Source organism: Besnoitia besnoiti, assembly GCF_002563875.1.
Source record: "Besnoitia besnoiti strain Bb-Ger1 chromosome Unknown contig00014, whole genome shotgun sequence".
Classification (NCBI taxonomy): Eukaryota; Apicomplexa; class Conoidasida; order Eucoccidiorida; family Sarcocystidae; genus Besnoitia; species Besnoitia besnoiti.
Window position 1 is genome coordinate 354,319 of NW_021703916.1, and position 18,226 is coordinate 372,544.

The 18,226-nt window shown below is 54.1% G+C and overlaps 2 protein-coding genes across 2 annotated transcripts; both read left to right on the forward strand.

Moving 5' to 3' along the window:
• Positions 1–7,234: 7,234 nt before the first annotated feature.
• BESB_025320 (uncharacterized protein) lies at positions 7,235–8,530 on the forward strand (the record flags this gene model as incomplete). Its single annotated transcript, XM_029361220.1, has 1 exon — positions 7,235–8,530. The coding sequence occupies one exon, from the start codon at positions 7,235–7,237 to the stop codon at positions 8,528–8,530; it is 1,296 nt and encodes a 431-aa protein (XP_029215575.1).
• Positions 8,531–11,224: 2,694 nt separating this feature from the next.
• Positions 11,225–16,339, forward strand: BESB_025330 (uncharacterized protein; the record flags this gene model as incomplete). Its single annotated transcript, XM_029361221.1, has 1 exon — positions 11,225–16,339. One exon carries the CDS (start codon positions 11,225–11,227, stop codon positions 16,337–16,339), a length of 5,115 nt encoding a protein of 1,704 aa, XP_029215576.1.
• Positions 16,340–18,226: the final 1,887 nt, after the last annotated feature.

The window sequence follows — 18,226 nt, forward strand, 5'->3', positions numbered from 1 at the left end:
GTGAGATAGAATGAAATGAATATCAAAAGATGTAAGCGCTATGTACGCAGCCACAGAGATGCCCTACAATAGTGATGGCGTCAGTAAAACAGACAGCGCCTTCGAGGTTTGCGAAAGGCACACACCCTTCTTTCGGAGCTATGGCTATCGCACGCAGGTTTTCTTTTTGCAACGGAAGTTTCCAGTACCACCCTGTGTAGTACGCGTGCCAATACTGGTCTTCATGCGATTACCGGAAGGCGCGAACTTGTTGAATTCAAGGCGCACAGATGCGTCCATCACACATAATGTTTTACTTGTCTGTGCCATGCACGCAGGTACGGCAGAAGCCTCCTTTTTCACAGTAGAAGAATCACAGCCCCCCCAAAGGGAACAGCACTGCCGTCTGTCCTTTGCCAAGCGAGCGATGTCAGGAACGGTATCTATGTGGAACAGTGATTTCACAGCTTATTGGCTTTTGTGCGTCTGGTACACTTTTTGGGTCGATCTACTTTCGCCAACCATGAAGCGAAGCCAGTTTCATTTTGCTGCGGAGTACTGTGGAAAGTAAATCGGAGGGCGAGACAGAATGCTAGTTTACGATTCTGCAATTTATCAATATTCAAGCGCCGCAGTTGTTCGAAGCTATGCGCGAGGCTTCTCCCGATTCTTTGAGACCGCAGAGGGACCTCCCTTGTGACTTGTCGCTCTACAATTATTGATCGTTTCGTCAGAGCTTAGCAAGGCTAATCGTAGCAACACCACAGTCGTGTTCTTCCTTCAAACCAAGGCTTTCGTAGCCCCGGCCGCACACCACATCCTACAGCGTGTTGGCATGCGTAGCCCGGGTGAAACGACCCTGCGCATTGATGCGCCATACTTCAGCCCTCAGTTAAGACGTTATCACTCCAGAATGCAAACAATACTTCGCGACAGAGACTGTTGAATCAACGGAATCATTGTCCCGCATTGGTTTTGATGTATTGCACAACCTACTTTAGTTACTTACATGCCTACAAGTTCTTCCCTCCAATGAACAAAATACATCTTCATCGAAGTAATTGAAGTTGGGTCTCTCAGCCCTGATGTAAAAGCCTGTACCTTCACAAACATTTCTATTTCACCGATTTTTTCTGTGGGTAAAAAATATTATCATAAGCTATTAATTTCTTAGCTTCTTATTTAGCAAGTTTAGTTAAAAATAAAGATAATACAAGATATGTAGCAATATCTCAATGGGCAGCTTCAGCAAGCCGACAACCACAGCGGCGCATGGCGTAAACGTGTACCAACCCCCATCGCCGGCCTGTATATTAAGCATCTAATGGGCGAGACGAAGATGTTGGAAGACCCCACCCGAGGGACGAGACCATGGGCCGGCTGAAGGAACTAGCTGTGCATTGCATCATGTTCTTTCTCTGCGATCTCGGTGTCACCACATCTTACCATATTGTGACTGGCATAGTGGTAACTGGAGCCGGCTTTACACGGGCATCCCAATCTTGGTAACATGCCGTCCTCGGAAAACGTCGATGGTCAGATACTGCTTACGCTTCACGTTAAAAAGACTTCTTTGTGTATGCTATTCTTTTCTGCCTCTGCTGCCCCTTTCCGTAGGTGCTCGCCCCGCCTGTCCAACTCATCCACGGTGACGGAAAATGATTGCCAGCTTCGCGTGGTTTTCTATGAGTTTTTTTGGATTTTGTCCCGGCTGGACGCGACATACAAAGACGGCGTTCGAGCACTACACCATCAGACACACAGCACCGGTACCGAGGTGCTGGTGGCTACGACATCGCGCCCCTCCCATGCTTTCAGCCAACAAGAAACGGTGGCAGAAAACTCGAGTAAGAACTGCAGGAGCAGAGCGGTGTTGTCTGCTCCTCAAAAAATTCACACACATGCGCTCCGCCGTACGATCCCCTGCGTCCACTAAGCCGCAACGAACGCAAGCCACGATGCAACGCTGGTAAGATACTCACGTAGAGACCTTCGAAGATCCCGCTGGTCGTCATTGCTCTCACAGCAGCATCAGTTGATCACAACTTTCTGGAATAGCGAGACCGGATCCAAAGTCAGTTCCCCAGTGTACGCAAGACCGATTGCAAACAGCGCGGGAATGGCGCCGTAGTGGAACAGGGGATGAAATGTCCGGTCCCATTCTTTCCCAACCCAACAATAGGCCTGAATAACACATCACAAAACACATCGGCCCACGTCGCGCAGGTAAGGTCTCGAGACCACGGACAGGAAATGAGAAATTTGCGGCTATCCGAACCGGGGAGTTCAAAAATCTGGCTTCCACATCGGGACACAAAGTAACGACGCTTGCACAAGCAATGTCAGACCTCTTTGAACACATGTGCAGAACTGCGGCATAGTGTAACCTGGAGATACAGACAGCTGGCACCTGGTGAAACAACTGTACCTACAATGAGACATCTCTTCCATACATCGAAAAGAATTCGAGAGGCAGTAAACAGCCCGGGAGTAACTGACGACCCAAAACCTAAAAGGAAAAGAAAAAGGTACACCCTCACCGGGTACACTGTCAACGCGGGAGCGCCGCTCTACGTACATTAAACTCACCGATTGGACGGCGTCCGCGCAGCTGCGGCTGAACCCAGCCCCCATGGTAGTCCTTGTATGATGATACAACACAGAGTCTCGAACAAGTGGGAGCGAACGGCAGCTCGTCTCTCGTGTTGCGTGCAACTCAGAGAACTGCCAGAACAGCTGTGACCTAAAAGGAGAGAAAAATACTGCTACAGAGAAACTAGGGGATCATACAAACTCGGCGACGTACAGGGGAGGGATGCAGAGGTTGAAATCAAGAAACACACACAGGGTATTCCACTTGAGGACCACTCACATCGGTATTTGAAACGCCGAAGCGTGGAAACTCCGACAGCCAAACCTATCCAGTGTGCGCTCCCACGGATTCTGTTCAGATTTATTACAAATAGAGGTTCAAAGACGAATAACGCAATTTTACGCAAGACAACTCTTGATTTATGCGACAGGCAGCGAGGTACCTCCCGACTCAAGTTTTGCGGTCCTGGCTTGTTGACGAGAGCGCAACACGAGCTCCCCAGGATACGCCGCCACGCCGGAACAGCCCAGCTTTCACAAAAACTGTCTATGGGTACACAGTACAGTGGCGTTGCCCGTAGAATACGAGGACGGAAAAACCGTTTTCCAAAGAAGAATTTTGCACTGATAGATGAAACCGGACTTCATTCGACAAGAGGATGGAGCAACCCGCGAGAGCTGGGACATGAAAAGACACACGGGAACGTAGAATCCAAAGTAAGTCCCTGCAGCGATGATATTTCTGTTCTCATTCCAGTCTCGTCTTCGAGGTGCGACCGGCGCGTGACGCGAAGCAGCTAGGAAATTTCAGGGGGGGGGACAGGAGGGGAAGGAGAGATTTCGAGGGTAGTCTGCGCACCTCCGCATGCACGACGTGCATGCAATATCGATGGTCAAACAAGGCTTACCTACATTCACTTCTGCGAGCAACAAATCGGGTTAAACACGATACACGAGCGACGGAAATCAAAAACTGCAGTAGAACGAGCTTGTCAATTATGTGTAGGAGCCGCAGTATCCGATGGCCGGCATGATCTCCATGCGTGGCAGAACTGGCAGGCGTGCAAACGGACGCGGCAAAAAGGTATAGTTGCATACCAACACCCGCATGGGGAATTCGAGGGTGCGGCACTCGCTGGCCCACTCATTTCTCTGAATTAATTGCCACCCTTACGATTTCCGTCGTGCCACCGGCTTCTGCATTCATGTTCAGCTGCAACATAGGACCCCATGTGTGAATCTTGCCGCTGTGGTGACCGCCCAATGGCTGTTCTTGTTACGGTGAGGTCATGCAAATGCCACGCTGCCGTGCATTGCTTCCACAAAAGGAGATTCCGAAACACGGCGAGTGCACGGTGCATGGAACACACTCTACGGTGGCAGAGCCTTTTTACAGCGTCGCTTCTTGAATACACAGAGACCAGCTGACACACTGCGCGGAAGTACACTACACTACCTTGGTGTGTACATGGTTCCCCGCCAATAACTATGGCGGCCCCGTGCGGGAGGGGCGCTCATGGTGCTGCACTGCAGCTGATGTTAGTTCAGTAAGCTACAATTCTGGGGTGCACTCCACCTCTTGATGTTGAATTCGCGGTAGCGAGAACGTCTAGCAAAGTAGCGGACTGAACGGCTTACTTTTGAGTCTGAGTGATCCCCCGCAGGTGGAAAGCAGCTTGCGTCGTCATTCTTGTGCACTTCAGAAGAGCACAGTGAAACAAGTCTGACTTATTTTGAGTTAACTGGCAAACTCACTTCTTTGATAGGCATCCTTCGGGTCTCTCACAAGCCCCGTGAGGAGCCGCGATCATCTCGAGGGGCATCGGTTCCGAATTGCCAAAGGAGCTGATGTTCGTGAAACGCAGCCACACAGAAGTACTTCCCGCACTGCACAGTAGCAGCTCGGCTGTAATTTCTTGCACAGTGCTTGAGTTCCAAGTCCTCTCGTGGGGTGGCACGGTGCGCCAACGTGTACTGTCTCCGTGCAGGGTAGGGGGAGCATGCTGGTCAGTTTGAGACGTATGCAGCTTCCAGGTGGCAAATGATATCCAGTCGCACGTGACACCACAGCCGAAGTCACTGACGTTATCCCTCCGCAGCTGTCATTGCGACCGTCACGTTTGACATGCTGTTGTTGCCACTGTCTATTGTAAAAAACCTTGCAGTTCGGTGCCGTGGGATCACGTAGTGCAGTTGGCAACATGCAAAATTATAAGGAGCTGTAATGATTGAACACACTAGCGTTGGTAAGCTGCGAGATTTATGTCATATTCCGGTTCGCTTGCAGTGCCTCAAACAGGACCCTCGCTCATGTTCCCTGAATAACCCCACAGCCACCGCTCATGCTGGCATGAAACATGGCGACTGGAATTTGCTTCGTCATTCCTTCATCTTCTGGTAAGCACGCTACTTAGAGACGAAGCCCCTGGGTTGCCGGATGTGTGAGAGGGTGTGCGGAGTCGAAGCACTTGACGATGCTGACTCAGTGTGTCGTGGGGAGTTGGAAGAGCGGGAAATACTTTGTGCGGACCTCGTGTCCGAGAACGTTTCGTTTGTGAGGTGATCCATGGGTCTAAGCGAGCACAACTGCCGTTTTGCAGGACTGTGCTTGACACATACCGTCTGCAGGCCAACAAAAAGCGCTTGGAGGGAAGATCTACATGCGTGGTGAAGGAGAACTGAACCGAAGCTATGATGGTTGTGGGAACTGTGAACATATGCGATATGCTGTGACTGGGGGGAAAAATAAACATCCATCTGTACTTTCTGCCGCAGATAGCTCGCTTCACTGTAGCAAGTGCAGATATCTAGTCGCGTTCATAATTGCTGCCTGGACGGTGCCCAGCTACTGTGGATGGCCCTGATTGCTTGGGAGTCCGTTCGTCATGCTGTGTTGCCTCCTGAGCAATCATTTCGTGCCGGGGTAGGCAGCAATAGACGCACGAGGCCTCTGGTACGCTGGGAGGCACATCCTAAACTGCGCAGAGGCCTAACACCGGTATACACGTAAGATTGCTCGCCCTGTCAAGTAGCCCCACTTAGAAAAACTGAGCACAGAGTTGTGAAAGCATCGGAAGTCACGTCGCGTCTCCAGTAGTTAAGAGGCACGGCGCGCGCAGGTACCCGCCTGCCACTCGTGTCCGACCGCCAGTATCCCGTCTCCGCGCCCCCAGAGTCAGTCAGCCTGCGCTACCACCACCGATTTTCGACCGAGCGCGAACCTGTTGATATCAGGGAACAACTGGAACGACGGTCGTGTTTTCGCACCCAAAAGCACATCCACATGGCTGAAGTCTCGCGCGTTTTGCAAGCTCGCTACTGCATAAACGTCTGGAATATAATGCGCAGTTGCGCACTGCATCATAATTATCGCAGTCTGCGCACAACGAAGACTTCCGGCCCAATATTCGCACTTGGAGGGCACATATAAGCCACCCGACTGCTCTGCTGTGCCACTACGCACATGGCACGCTTTTTTTGTCCCTCTCTCTTCGTCGATCTGCACTTGAATACCATAGGAGCGCCAACTGCTCAGTTTTCTAGACGTTTGTCTGACTTATGTTCCGTATCATCGAGTCTTTTTGGCCGTGGACGAACCTTGCCGACAACGGTTTCAGCGACATGAATGCAACTGAAGCCCTCCGAGGCTAAAGCCTCCGAAGGGTCCTGTCTCAGTCTTCAGCGCCGCGCCTATGGGGTCAACCGCACACACGGCGGCTTCAGTAGCCTCTCAGGAAGCGCAGCAGAAAATAAGAGGAAACAAGAAGCTACGCTGCTTAAAAGGGTTTCGAGCTGGTGGCGAAACGCGTTGGGTGAACGGTATTGCAGGTGTGCTAGGAGCCGTGTCCTTTCGAAAAATCATCAAAAGTATTTGTTACTCTGTTGAAGTGTTCCTTCGTTAGTGGCGTCCCTCGGAGACAATCGTCAAGAAGTCTGTGCGTGTCTATAGATGGAGGTGCAAGCCGCTCAAGAATTTTCTTTACAGGGAGACTCGCTGGACTCTGCAGCCTCTGGGCACCTAGCAGCGTTCGGAGAGTCCTCTCATCTAGGACTACCAGCGAACTCAGATTCCGTCACAGCCCTTCCTGTGCAACAACAATTGAGTGTCGTTTTGGATCCCGTTCATCTGTCCCAACAATACCCGCCGAGCTGCGACCCAAGTCGTACAAACCCAATTCAGTCTCGCTTCGGAGCTTCCTGGCAGGATCTACCGTTTTATGGAAGCTTCAGTGCGCCAGTTGAAGACCTGGGAGAGAGGGCCACCACTGGGGGGATACCACACTCCGACCCGATTCTGGGAAGGCCGAAGCATTCTGATGAGAAGGAAACGAAGCGGCCTACGGGGACAGCAGCGTCAGGCTGCGCTGCTGACTATGCTGGGTCCTCACCGTGCCGACGAGCGTCTTGTTCCCCCCTGCTCTCTTCTCTGCCTTATCTCTCCCACGCCCACGTGGCCGAGACCGAAATTCGAGACCATTCAGCAGCAGTGCGTACGGAAAGCCTGATGCATGCTGACGAAGGTGATAGTGAACAGTTACAGGGGGGGTCTGTTATCTCCAGTCTCCCGACCACGCATGGCTGTCGGCAACTTGCTGTAAGCGGACCGAATCGCCAGCAACTGCCCGTCTGTGCCTTTTTGCCTAATCGCGGAACCCCCCCAAGCATGCCGTTAGAGTCCTACCTTGATATGTACTCAAATGGTGAAGGTGCTCGCTCCACCTCTCGAGATTCTTCTTCGGCAGCTTCTCCGGGAGGATCAGCTGCACAGGGTGTGCCGGAGGCCTCTCTGCATAAGGCAGCTGGAGGCCAGCGATGTAGGGCGTCGTTATCGCTGCCGCTACCATCACGTGAAACATTTTTGGAGCATTTCCGTCTCTGTCAGGGTGACGTCACGGCAGCCGACGCCGCTGCTGACGCAGCCCTTGCTGTGGCAGAAGCGGCCGCTGAAGAAGCTGCAGCAGCAGCCGCAGAGGCCGACGCCGCCGCCGTAGCTGCTGAAGAGGAGGCTACGGCAGAAGAGGCGGCTGCTGCCGCTGCCCAACATGCATTTGCAGCGGCAGCAGCTGGGGCGGACCCAGCAACAGCGGCTGCAACAGCGGCGGCAGCGGCTGCGGCAGCAGTAGGGGACGATCCAGCGCTTGCCGCAGCAGCAGCAGCTGCTGCCGCTGCCGCAGCTGCCGCAGCCTACGGGGGCATGAACACGGCGCCTTCCCAGCGACGACTTGGGCTTCAAGGTCAGCAAGGGGAACAATCTCAATATGTGTTCAGGTATACGGGACATAATCGTGAGTTCCCGCCGCTTCCGAGGGGCCAGGCGTTATCGTCAAACGCTGCAGGCACCCACGAGTGTGTATCTCCTACCGCTGTCCGCGCCGCAGGGATAGGCGTTGACGAGCTGCAGAGAGCATATTGCGCAGAACGCTCTGACGAGCGGAGAGAAGATGGACAACAAAGATCAAATCATGAGCCTTATAGCGATATGGAGCACAGTGAAATATTACAGCCGTGGCAGCTGCAGCAAACAAAGTTTCTGAGAGAATGCAAAGAACGCCTTGATGAGCAGCGGGAACAATTACGGGCCCAGCAGGCGCAACATGAACAGCTTCTCGAGGGGCACCAGCAGACTCAGCAACAACTACGGGAGGCGTTGGTCAACGTGCGAGCTGTGCACGGCACTGTGGCGGAGCATCAGACGCTCCTTCAACAACAGACAGCGCAGGCTGCATCAACCGTGGCAGCGGCTGCGGAGGTCGCCAAAGAAATGGGCCAACACGTAGCAGCAGCCGCTGCAGCGACAGCAGCGGCCGCCGAGTCTATCAAAGACAGGGCAGCGACAATGAACGAGAGGCTGCGCCTCAGGCAGATCGTGCAGGACAGCACCAGTTGCGATCCAGGACCGGACGCAATTCGTTACAGACTCATGTCTTTGCTAGCACTTGAAAAACACGAGGGTGAGTGAAACGTGGAGCCAAGCACAAACGGCGCGGCAACCACCGTCACTGTTCCACGGCAGGCACCACTATCGTATTTGCCCCCCGCCGTCCATGCGATACATGCCGTGGAGTAAACACAGTGGCGTTGTCATTTCTCATCATTTCTGCTGTTTCGTAGACACATTGTCTTCGGGGCGAACCATACTAGATGACGACCAAAGGTCAGATCTGGGGTCGTACGTTCGCCTGCTGCTAGCGGATGAAGAACACGATGGCGTTTACATGCGCCCCAGCCGCTGCGGTGGATCAAGGCCAGCACACCAGCCGAAAAGACGCAGCGCCAGGAATCGCCTGTTCAGTACATGGAGACGAGGGAGAAAAGTTAAGGTACAACCAAACAAGGACACAGGTACACCTGCCCCATTGCCCCAACGCTCTCGACGCTCACGATTCTGCCGCGGCCGTAGTTGTTGGGCACTTTGTTGGTAAGACCATAGTCTCCGGATGGCGCCACGTTGAACGAAATGAAAAAATGATGGGTTTCTTTACTGCCTGCGGCTACGAGAGCAGTTGGAGGCGAATTCATTACAGAGGGTGCCTTTCTGTATATTCCAAATTAGCGTCCATGTTTTTGTGCGGCGAGGCACTGTGATAACACGGGGAGCCAGATCTCCTTGACCATATTTTTTCGTGTACCCAATGCGACAATATACTTTCCTTGGTGAGCTTCCGTCCTGGCGGTTTCTTGGTTTCTCGTATGCTTTCAGAAAATATCACATGCTTCGCTCCGACCTTAGAAGACACTGAAAGCTCAATGTGACGTTGTTGCACCGCTTCCAACCTGACTGCATACTTTCCGGGGAATTTCAGCAGCGAGTTGCGAACGAACCAGCAAACAGAACATGCACCAAATAAAAGTCGTAGCAATGTTGTTTTCGCAAGATCATAGAGCCACATGCTCACATAGGGCAGCTCCCCATTTTGGGTGGCTGTGTGAGTTCAGGTCGATGGGTATGATTGCAGCAGGAGCCACGATACTGCTGCCCGCTTTCTTTCCTGAGGTGCTGCTGGTCCTACCAACATACTTCTGGGCGTTGGCACTAGCAGCCTTGCTCCTTCACTTTTCGTTTTTCTGGGGAGCAGGCAAGTGTAACGGCACGGTGCCGGGAGTAATGACTGATGAATGGGTCACGAAGCATCCGACCCAGCGTTCAGGACGACGAAGGCTGATCACTGAGATCGTGTGCGATGCCGTGATGGGACAGTGACAGAACTTCCCGTACTGTGAGACGGTGATTCGCATCTTTTGTCGGCTCAGTGCAGCTGCATTTTGAGAATATTTAAGACCTTCCCAGACGGCACCTACTAGTGATTATACACACGAAACGCTGCTTGATGCCCATGGGAACTTCTGCGTCCAACGGAAGTCGGACCACGAGTGTATTTACTGCTTAGGTGCCACAACACGTGACTGTGTTGACTTCATGCGAACGTGACGTTGGTGCAGGCGAAATTATAGTCATGGCACTGAATGCGGAGAAAAACAGACGGCAAGGAGCCAAGACGCCATCTGCAGATGTCTTCCGGAGTTGCAGTAGGTCAAAGCAGAGCAGGTTGCAATTTTCGAGGTCTCTCTTCCTGTATGCCTGAACATTCTGTGTGGCACCTGATGGCGAACAAGAGCGCATGGGTACCGACAATGACACGAGACAGATGAGAAAATGCTTTGGCTTCTCTGTGTCCCGCCTATCGCAGTCCATCCTGGGGGAACTTCCATTCTGGCCTGCTTAGCCGGCCTTCTCCTTCTGCACTCCGTCGTGGAAAAATATGTGGCATTCACTGCTGTCAAAGCCGCCGCAGCCTCCGCAGCTGCCGTTGCAGAAGTCCTTTGGTGGACCAGTTTCGTTCTCCGCCTTGGACTCGTGGCATCAGTAGAGGTCAGTGCAAACCGCGCAGCAAAGCCCACTGCACCCCCTCCCCCCGCAGGGCCAGTTTCTTTTCCGCGCCACGAAAGAGGACTAGGATCCTCAGCTGAGTTACTGGCAACCTCTCGAGAGTTCTCTAATGATACGCTAGATCGTCTCACTACCTCTTTGGTTGTTGTTACCAGTAGGTGCCCTAAGCGATAGAGTGTGTGACCTGGACCAGGAATCGCGCTACCCGGTATTTGCCAGGGATGGCGACGGAACAGTGGGCATTTGCATCCCTCCCTGCACTTACTTTAGGGGTCGCACTAGGATATGTGCGCGCTCACTGTGCATTCTTTTTGCGTGTGGCGTAGTCATTCTGTCTCGGGGTAGGCATTCCTCCAATATACAGAAGATCAAGACCCGTACCTCCTTTCGAAACCGTGAACCAGCAGTTGAAAGACTGTAGCGAGCACGTTACAATCATCCTCAAAGTTCATCCCAAACAACCGCAGCCTATCTCACCGACACTTCCTGCGTATGCACGGATATCTCCCTGCCCCATGCCTGGTGCTGTCAGCCTGTGAGAACTGCAAGCCGTGCCCTTTCAGACAGTTGGGTTGAGGGCGATACGAATGATTCCATTCCCAACAAGCTGCCGCACCCGCTTTTTCCCTGTCACTGCAGTACTTTCTCCGCAAGCTGGTTGTTTCCGTCATGTTTCTGCATCTGCTCGCTTCTCGAGCGTCGCTGCTAATCGGAACGGCACTTAGGCTAACTGCGTTTGCTAGACTGGCTCCCTCATTATCATGGATGAACGCCAGTCCAGGAGCTTCAGATGCTTCCGATGGTGATGCGGGGAGCTCCGATGCATCCCAATCCGGAACAAAAGCTTCTGGAACGCAAATCAATTTGCCTACTCGTCGCAAAAGGAGGTCCGGTATCTATGGGCTTCCCTTCGATCCAGGTCTCCCTCTCTTCCCTCCTCCTAAGGTGTTTTCGCGGCTCCTTGCTGATGCGGAAAAGGTTGATGCACACATCATCTTCCCGAGCATTTCCCGCGGTGCTCGGTGCCGTGGCCAAAACCGCCGAGCAACACGGAAACTGTTGGAATCCCTATCCTCTCGTGCACGGCAAGCGGGCGTTCAGTCGGGAAAGAGCTCCAGCGAAAGCAGTTCAAAGAACAGGCTACCCGGGTGCCTGAAACGCTTCATAGTGTGCATCAAAGGGTGCAATAGTCTGACCAGGGAGGATGAGCCCGCCTCGCTGGCGCGTGCACCCCTGCATGGTACAAGCGTAGCGGCTATGCCGAGCACAGCTGGTGCCTCTCGTGGATCAACCCTTGCAGAAAGAAATCTCGTCAGTCTCTCGTCTGGGAATAGCAAGTCGGAGATGGAGACGTTTGGAGAGGATCATCATGCCATAGAGACTTCGACTGCTGCCCGCGACGGACATCGAATGGAGCTCCGCCTTCTAAACTATGAGCAGCGCTTGAATAAACCCATTGAGCTCCCGGATTCGAGCTCATACAACGGTGGGCAGCTGAGTGATTTTCACTTGACTAACCACAGCACCCGCTATGCTGAGGTGGCTACCCACCAAGGCTGCCCCCCTTTTTCAGCAGCTTCTTCACCTCAGCTTGTGCGAGGTGGCTTTCGCAGCCGGCGGCTAGCCCACGCAACGCCTACAAGCCCTTTTCCGCCGATGGGCACTGGACATGCGGGTGCCTGGCAAAACAAAGACCCGGCGCTGAGCCATCAAGATGAAACGAGCGATACATGCCTTTGGACCACCGACTTGGAGACCCGCCAGACCAGAAACGGAGCGGAGTGGCATCCGCACGCGTCGTCGAGCGCGAGCAGTCAGCATCAAAACACAGCGCTTCTCCCCCCGCCGGCATCTACGACTGCTGGAGAGAGATCTGGTTCTGGTTCAAGTGCGACTCATACTCTGACAAGCCAGTTGCTATCTTCACAGAAGTGGGGCCGTATGTGCGCCAGCGAAATGGCTGATGACAGCAGTGAGCGGCCGAAACCGGTTAACCAGGCACACCCACAACTGTCTGAGGACCCTTTCCACTTAACTGCTTGTCCCCGCGGACGCTGGGGCACGGCGTCACAAGATGACCGAAGTGGGTCGCGGAACCTCGGTTGTGGTAGCCGTAAGCGGCAGGCGTATACTGTCGAGGGCCACGACGTCTGTGAAGAAGAGGCTTCATCCGTCAGTCCCGTCAGCAGCCGCACACAGCTGAGCTACGATGGCGGGAGAGAGAAACCCACAGCAGCATCAGTTTCGGGCGAAGCACTTGAAGCAGATACGATTTCTCAACAAGCAATCGAAGAAGCCACGTTAATGTATAGCTGTATCCACGGCGCAGCTGTACCGTACTTGGCGCCTTTGTCTGATACGCAAAGCGAAGTCGCGTGTGACGCCGCACGGAGGGCGTACGGCGAGTTCACTCGGCCGTCACAGTCTGCCGAGACACCCCAGCAATGCGGAGCAGAGCCTTGTAAATGTCGGTTTTCCAGCATCGTTTCACGATATCCTTTCCACGTACTCTGCAATGCCAAACACTACCTACGCTGTCTGCTGCCGACGAATTTTCTCTCAAAACAATTGGTGCACGGGAAAGGAAAATCGTCGTCAGAGGATATCGTAACCTGTGAAAGAAACAGTAGCTGGAAAGCTGCACCCAGATATCACAAAGGATACCGCAAGACTGTTTGCATCACATCGAATTACTCTTCCAACGGTGGGTGGCGGCAAACCGCGAATTGCCTTCTTCGTAGCTCCTTACCGCCTCCGAGCTTTAAAAGTGTGCTAGGGGGAAAACTCACACAACAGCGTGGTGCGAAAGGCTCTTTTCAAGCACGAACTGTGCTACCGTGCTTAATGGAGGGAACCCGTTGCCACAGGAAAGGGCACCCGCGGCGCTGGCCTCTTGCGAGGGTCATGGCATCTTTGCCACAGTCTGCTGTGCTCATTAACCAATGGCGGGATCATGTTCCCTCGTCTCGTAAGGCTCAGCAGCGGTTGCACTTCGAGAGGAGCTTGTCTGTGGGCGGGAGGCCTTTCCCTCTGAAGCGCGTTGGGGCATACAAGGATATCCGCGCCGATGGCACTCCCTTGTCCTGCCTCTCTCCGACTTCCGCTGCGTACTCGCTCGATACCCTGGAGCCCCATGCGATCATGCAACTGATGAGGTGCGCATTGCATGCAAGCAGCCGCAGGCTAACTCCCAGCTGGGCAGGTCAATGTGTGAACCGGCGAGACGCGGGGGAAAGGTCTACCTCATCAGCTTCCCTGGGGGTTAGCGTAAGTGGCCATGGCCTTTGTGGCCGCCCGGCCAACGCTGATGGCAGCAGCTTCAGCTCCTCTTGGTCAGCCGATCTCCAGCAGCCGCTACACTTCACCGAGAAAGCGATAAACAACACTACAGAAGGCCATTCCGAAGCACCTCGTTCGGGATGCAAAAGTGAAGCTGAGGGGTCTACTGACGAATCAGTGCTCAGGGCGCGCAGGACAGAGGCATCTTTTCAAAAAAGGCAGCCCAGCAGGAGGAGTCCCCGTAATAAAAAGGGACGCACAGTGGAATCGGCCGTCATGCACTCAGCCGGTCATTCTGGACTTCGTGATGAACTGAACAGCGGCACGACCTACGGAAAAGACGACAGGTCTAGAGTGGGCCGGTGCGAGTATCTTTCCGAGCACCGACATTGCACACTGGAAGCAGCCGATCCACTGAAACCGGAGCAAATGCGGCGCATTCTGCTAGCGGAGCAACTTCAGGAGCGACCTCCTGGACAGCAGTGCCAGTTCAGCGTTTGCGCCGGGAGGCACGTCTCGCAGGAAGAGACGTTCGATCCCCGGCGGAGCCGCCTTGAGACCGGAATGTTCACGCTTTATCGAATGCACTGCTTCGTAAAATTCCACCAGCACCTTGTTCTGCTCCACATCGCAGGCAGCCCTCAACGCATTCGTACTAAGCATGAGCTTCAGCACGGTGCCACGTATCTGTTTGACGAGCTTCTTCATTTTCACCGAAAGCAGCAGTGTACGCAGCAAAAAAGGCAACAAAAGCCGCTGCAATCATCTGCATGCGATGGGCCAAAGCTCACGTCGAAGTCTGAATGCCGACAGCGGTGTAATATCTGCAACGTGGTTAATGTCGACGGCAAGCGTGGCGGTTCTTTCGGGCAGACCCCTCTCGCTTCTTTCACTGCAACCCCAGTTCATCGCAGGACCTCTGCAGCAGCGGCAGCGGTTGCTGCCTTGCGGAGGGATCGAGCACTGCCGCGATCGATAGAGTCGCCCTCCGATAATACATGGGGGCTTGGAACCAATACATGCAAGGTAGAACACCACAGAAAACTGAACGTGCCGCCGCTCAGTGAGTGCCTTCGTGATCGTCCAGAGAAGCTGCATGTATTATCCCGGCAGCGAAAGCAAAGGCAGAAAATACAGCAACTCCCGGACCTGATCTCCTACGAGGCATCGCCTTCTCATTCGATGACCCCAGAAAACTATATCCCACAGTTTACCCCAGCATCTACGCATTCTGCATCACCGCCAGCGTCCCTCCCTACGGGAAACGTAGCTAAATTTGTCGGCCTTCGACAGGCGGCCCTTCATGAGCGTTCTGGAGGGACATGTACTGGGAATGTAGCGGCGCCGCCAATTTTCATGCGCCATCAGCCTCAGTGTTTGAATACAGATGGCAGTGTAGGCTATAGCCCGCACAATCGACAGCCTGTCTCGTCAGGGTATTCCGCGCCCAGCGACGCGCTGGGTGATGACAGGCCGTTTGAAGCCCCTGGTGTTGACAGGCGTCGGACAAGGCTATTTCGCGTCAGCCGAAGACAGAATCCGCCGTATGCTGCCATGTCGCCCCGCTCTTGGCTCGCAAGAGGGAGCAGAGGAGCTCAACAGGTAGTACGGGTCGCTGCAACCGACAGGCCATATCGTGAAACAACTTTCAATGCACCTGGCAATGCTGCCCGCCTCCAACCTGCCCACCTCTTGCCTCCCCACTGCCGGTTTCTCATGAGTCCGGGCCATTGCGCACACGGCGCGCAACCCTTCACCACGAATATTTCGTATGGTCTCTCGGCGGAATCAGCAGTGGGACACGCCCGCCCCAGTAGCAGCAACCCTACTGGCTGCAGCAAATGGCAAACCGTTACAGAGGAGTGCTCCTTATGTTCTACCTGTCATGGCTGTCGCTTTTGGGGCCCCATCATCGGCCGGCGTCACCACGTCTCTCAGACCTGTACGCGCGGGCATGTGCCTGCGCATATCCGCAAAACCACCCACCTCTTTGCTGGGAGGTTTGCTGGTGCTGATGTTTCGCTTGCCACCAACAGTCCAAACCAGCACCTCGTGGGAAATTCCACGAAGCACCCGCGATGTTTTCTCCTACATCTCGTACAAAGGACTTCTCATTCACCACCGCAAAATGGCGGTCCCCTTAGTAAGGATAGTGCCACAACAGCTTTTTCGCACATCTGCAGTGGGGAAGATCAGATGGATGCGCTTCTTCTCCCCCCTCCAGAATTCGCGAAGGCAGCCGAGCATGGAAGCACACTCCGCGGAGGGTTGGCTTCCTCTGCCGCGTCGCGCTCCTATGTGCATCCTTCGCATCTTCGATCGCAAAAATCTAGCTCGATGCTTCCGCGCTCTCCGAATCCAGTGCAGGAGGAAGCGGAGTATGCGGACACGGTACTTTGCGCAGACTCCTACGCGACCGGGGTGTGCTTGAATTGCCACCACCTCGAGGAAACAACAGCGGCAGGGAATGGGCCCCCCGACGAGGCGCTCCGTGTCGAGCATTTCTTCTACTTCATGACGCGCGAGGATGCAAGGCTATTGTTTGCGACAATTGACAACGATGGTGAGGTCATGCACAAAGTCATTACAAAGCAACGATGACCCGTTTGTTCACTGCAGCGTTTTCAGTTTGCAGCTACACAGCCTGACATACCAGTGGATAGGCCTTTCGAAGACACATTGCAGCGTAGGCAACCGGTTCGATGGGAATATATGTAGAGGCTACGGGCGTGTGGAAACGCCATGATCAGATTGGTTCCTGTCAACGCAGCGAAAAGGGGGTGGCACTTCAGACCGAGGCAACAGGGCAGATCGCTCACGCTTATCCATGCGCCGTGGCTTTCCTTTCAGGGCAGGGCTTCGTGACGCGGGAACAGTTTGCACGCTCACTCGAAGACCTTCATCGCGATGTTTGGCGATACCGAGCTGCCGATGACGTGAGCATACGGAACGTAAACGCCCGGATTCCCTTTTTGCGTTGGAACAATGACAGCACTAGTAGCTCACGTGCATATACACATATATATGGAGAAGATGATAATGATGATGTATGGCAAACGGTAAACCATCCGGGAGAGGCTTCATTGTAACCCACGGATGGCTACGCTTCCAAGCTGTCACCTGCCAGCTTTAGTCGATCTTCTATCTGTTACCGTGAAGCCCCACCAACGTGTATCGAAGGCATCTGAGCTAGCATCGCGACCAATGCGGACCTGAGTCATGGCAGGTGAACCAACTACAGGCGCATGCGTCATATGCGTTTGCATTCTCCCTTCCTTCGCACCGTTACTGGATGTGATTGTTTCTAGGTGAATTCACGGATTCTGCATCGCGTCCATCTGCTGATTGCCTTGGTCACCGCGCCTGCGGCTTGCCTGCTAGCGCTGCTGCTATACCAGACGGTTCTCACTATCTGTATCGCAGGGGCTGCGGCTGTGGTTTACTTTGCTACTCTTGCGCTAATCGGTATGTCGGCCTCTGCCCGGTCTTGTTAAGGCAACCATGTATTCGTTTCCGGACTCTCCCCACCTCGACACGCGTTCTCCAGCAACCCCGGCACTTCCGTTCTCAGCAGACGCAGACGGCATGATCTGCGAGCCACGCGAGTCAATGACACCCAGCTGTTACGTATAGGTGACCGAGGGTGCGTGCGACTGAGGCTTTTTCAAAGTACCTATCGTAGTTACAGAGTTCCGGCTCCACATCCAGTGCACGTCGCAGACATCAGAGCGCCCAGCCTTAGCTAGGGTAGCGTTGACCAAAACTGGACCGGTGCCCTGCTACTGCTTTTGTTCTCAGCGCCGCGTGTGTACCGCTTAGCGGCTGTATGGCATTTCCTAGGACTGCAGCATCCGATTGATCTAGGAGATTTCATCGAGGTGCTTCTTCCAGTAGGACAAGAGGCTTCATCCGCGTCGCAGGCCGCTGCTGCAGCGGCGGAAGTTGCGGCTGCGGTGACCGCAACAACGAACGCCGCGATTTCTCAAACCAATTCAGAAGGACCTGTCGGTGCGGAGAAATCATTCCAGAAAAACACAGGACCGCTCTTCTGGGGAGCCAGCGGCGGTGATGAAGATGGGGGACGCTTGGCCAGCACCAGGACCATGGCGAGGACGGTCATTCGGGGCCGATGCGTGCGAATTGACTTGCACGAAATTATTTTGCGCACTGCCGACGGGACCAGTGAAATTGTAGGTGTCAGCGCTAACCGGCGCACGCACCATCTAAAGCCGCCTTGACTAACGTTGCTATTTCTCGTTCCCTGTCGAGATAATCAGTAGTGTGCCACGGGGCGTGCCGCCGCCGGTTTCTTTCTCTTGTTTCCTCTACGAACGCCACGCTGGCCTCGACCCTCTCTTAATGTTTTTGCCTCCAGCTTCGGCTTCCAACGGTGGATGCCGCTCGATGCAAAATACAGAACTTTTCTCGGTCTACGTCGCCCGCTCGAGTCTTCCTCCAATTGCAAGTTTTCGGGCCCGCCGGTCAGCC